The sequence below is a fragment of the Lupinus angustifolius genome, chromosome LG16, assembly GCF_001865875.1.
Source record: "Lupinus angustifolius cultivar Tanjil chromosome LG16, LupAngTanjil_v1.0, whole genome shotgun sequence".
NCBI lineage: Eukaryota > Viridiplantae > Streptophyta > Magnoliopsida > Fabales > Fabaceae > Lupinus > Lupinus angustifolius.
Window position 1 is genome coordinate 10984715 of NC_032024.1, and position 3880 is coordinate 10988594.

The 3880-nt window shown below is 38.3% G+C and overlaps 1 protein-coding gene across 1 annotated transcript; it reads right to left on the reverse strand.

The window, feature by feature from the left end:
- LOC109328814 (pentatricopeptide repeat-containing protein At3g62890-like) lies at nucleotides 614-3641 on the reverse strand. The gene has a single exon (XM_019562411.1). It carries the CDS (start codon nucleotides 3518-3520, stop codon nucleotides 1136-1138), a length of 2385 nt encoding a protein of 794 aa, XP_019417956.1. The 5' UTR covers nucleotides 3521-3641; the 3' UTR covers nucleotides 614-1135.

Consider the following 3880-nt stretch of genomic DNA (forward strand, 5'->3'; position numbering starts at 1 on the left):
TGCTAACCCTGAGCGCACGTTAATTCAAAAATGTATGACATGCATTTCAAGAAGCATTTCATCTATTTAGGGATGTATGAATGGTATGTTGCATGGGGTGTGAACACCTATTTTTGTTCGGCCAAGAAAAAGCTCAAAATTTGTTTATTTAAAATAATTGAATTCTCAAAAAAATTATTTTTCAAAAAAATAAATAAAAGCTAGGTTCCAAAAACCTACATCATTTTTCTCAAAATAAAAGAAAAAAATATAATTGGAAATGGGCTTCTAAAAACCCATGCATAAAAAAAAAGAAAATAATAAAAATTTTATTTTAATATTATTGAAATTTAAATATTAAATAAATAAAACTTTTTAATTTTTGGATTTATCAAGTGAAATAATAAATAAATAAAACATTGAAATATCCTATGGAAGCTTCTAGGATTTTCAGAATAAATAAATGAAGCAAAAAAATGGAGAGTCAAATTAGTTTCATCAAAATCTCTCAAAGTGTGTAATGAGGTTTATCAAATTCAAATTTAAAATAGCTTAATTTTAGGAATTTATGTGGTGTAGGTTGTATTGTAAATATAGGTGTTAGAGTTGCCGAAAAACACACTGGAAACACTGAAAAGACACAACAATTGAAATGTGTATTATTATTAGTCATTATTATTATTGTAAGCCTAGGAAAACGGCTTGCTTCAAAAACAGATAGAAAAGACAAGTCCTCCCGAGCCCGCGTCACAAGAATGGCTACCGACTCTTATAGAGATTGAATATGGGATTTTTGGGAACTTTGAAAACTTTGATTAAGAAGAGAGGCCAGCCCCTCAATGAAAACTCAAGCAACATCAACGGATATATCTGAAGCCGCAAGAACCCTCATAATAGATATCATTACATACTGGTTCTCTTCATGCTCTTGGAACTTAAAGTCGCGGAAAAGATTATTCACCAGCATTGCGAAAATTGGAATGATATATGCTGAACTGTAAATCACACGTGATTCTGAATCAAGAAAATGAACCAAATCTGGACAAAAAAACTTCAATACATGCCTCTATTTTTGAGTCCCCAACATTGTAAAAAGTGGGTGCTTCTGCCTTAAGCATAGAATACCCAATTCACTTTAATTGTGTGTTCAGTTTTGCTACCAAAAATCCATGCAGGAGCAAGATCCACACTTAAAGTGATGAAAGCGATGACGATCCCTTACCACAATTTCACGATCAAAAGCTTTAGAGATTAACTTCATCACAATGTGGCAATCATTACATATGCGCAAGTTCTTCATTATTCTGATTGGAGTTGGTGGAGCAATAATGATAAGCCCAAAGGCAACCGCAAGTTTTTCACTGTGCCTGAAAAGGGCAGATTCCTTCTCTTCTTCATCTATGTCCAGTGAAACCTCACTTGTGGTTGGTGCATAGCCTTCAATCTTTAATTTTTCAGCTACCACATCTAACATATGCTCGATATCATTTTTATGAGGGTGTGTCATATCTCCCGCTAAAAATTCATGAACTATTCCATTTGCTTCAATCATGCTACAACCAGGTGTCTTCACCACCCCATGTTGTGCCATGATTCCCCTAATTTCAAGAACATCACCCCAATTTCCTTTTGAAGCATATATATTTGAGAGTAGTACATGGAAACCATCATGGTCAGGCTGAAGCTGAATGAGTTTTCTTCCCACCCTCTCTCCCATTTCATTGTTTTGGTGTTTTCTACAAGCCCCAAGCAAAGCACCCCAAGTAGCAACATCGGGTGCCATCGGCATACTCTCGATCAGTTCCTCTGCTTCTTTAAGCAAACCTGCACGTCCTAAAAGATCAACCATGCATCCATAATGCTTAACATTTGGCTCTATCTTATGTTCTAGGGTCATGGAACTGAAGTAGTGGCGCCCCTCATCCACTAGACCCATATGCCGACAAGCCCCAAGAACTCCCATAAATGTTATCTCATTAGGAACTGTCCCTGATTTTTTCATATCTGCAAACATGTGAAGTGACTTTTCTATCAAACCATTCATTGCCAACCCAAGAATGAGAGCATTGCATGTAGAAACCCCTTTTTGCTCCATCGCATAGAAAACCTCCAGTGCATTCTCCACACACCCGCATTTCATATACATATCTATAAGTGTTGTACCCAGAATGATATTAACCTGTATTTTATTTTTACTTATATAAGCATGAACCCATTTGCCTAAGTCCAAAGCAGCCAGATGAGTGCATGCTGAGATGACACTCACTAAAGCAGTCACGTCCGGCCTAATTCCATGAAGTTGCATCTCGTGGAACAAATCCACAGCCTCCGAGAAACGTTCATGTTGAGCATAACCTGATATCATAGCACTCCAAGACACAACATCCTTCTCTGGCATGGAATAAAATAATGTCTTAGCATCTTCAATTGAACCGCACCTCAAGTACCCAGAAATCATTGAGTTCCAAGATATCTGATCCAAGAGGAACCCGTCATTAAAAAAATTTTGAGCATCCATTATCCTCCCACAGCTCGAGTACAAATGTATCATTGCATTTTGAAGGCTAACATATGCTTCAATTCCAGTTTTCACAGCCAAGGCATGGATTGTCATCCCTGCCTTAACATTTGAGAGGTGTGTGCAAGCAGAGATAGCACTAACCACAACCACCTCATCCACCATTATTCCAGTCGCATTCATATCCACAAACAAAACCAGTGCTTCCTCATACATGTCATTCTGTTCATAACAAGAAACCAACGCACTCCACGAAACCATATCCTTTCGCTGAATTTCATTGAAAACTTGGCGCGCCCGAGCAACACAACCCGTCCTCCCAAAAACCACAATCATCGAATTAGAAGCAATAGTACTTTGTTCTGGCATCCGATTATACACAAATTCTGCTCCCTTCACATCACCCATCTGAACATACCCACCCAAAATCGTATTCCAAGAAACCAAATCCAATACAGGACTTTCATCAAACACCTTACGCGCACTGACCATGTTCCCACAAACAGCATACAAATTCATCAAAGTGTTCCTAACATAAACATCCAAATCAAAACCTAACTTAGCAACATGACAGTGAATCTCTCTCCCTTCAAATTCCGAGGACCGTGCTGCACAGCAACGGAGAAGGATAGGGTAAGTATAGTTATCCGGGAAGGCATTACCACTAACAAGGAAAAGGCTGTATAAATAAAGAGCATGGTGAGGAGAGTTTTTATGTTCCAAGTAGGAACGCATGATGGTGTTCCAAATGAAACCGTTGGGGTTGTGAAGGATGTTGAATATTTGAAGTGAATAATGAAAAGGAATGAAAGTGGAATGAGTGGAGAAATTGATGAGTCTTGATGCTGCAAAAGTGTCTTTGATGAATCCAGTAAGGAGCATCTGAGAGAGAATCTGGTTGAATTGGTTGATGGATTGGCATTGAGGTAATAAATGTGTGTCTAAGATAGAGAGGTTGATGGTTTGTCTCAAAGTTGATTTGAGATTCAAACATGATTTCTTTATTATGCTTGAGAAATACATATGCCCTAAAAGTCCTAACCCATATATCAAAATTTACTTTTAGCTTCTCTTTTCAGGTTGCTCTGTTGTGCCTTCAGACTAGAGTATTATGGAATGCAAGAAGCCAAACTTTAGTCGCATACAGGGGTGCTGGAAGTTATGAATTCACCCAAAGCATTTACAACATCTCCTCATGTTTCCATTGATATATTCTATCTCAGTAGTATCATGTAGAACTGTCAAAACGGCCGGACCCGGTCAGGCCGGCCCGCCAAATCCCAAAAACTTATGGGGCTTAAGTATCAAATTAGGTGCATTTTATAGAATACATGTTTGTTAGCCCGACCCGGCCGGGCTATATTAAATTCGGGCTCGGACCGG

Bases quoted from the DNA above. Each gene is read 5' to 3' on its own strand.
- LOC109328814 (XM_019562411.1), bottom strand. From the start codon at position 3,520: ATGTATTTCTCAAGCATAATAAAGAAATCATGTTTGAATCTCAAATCA.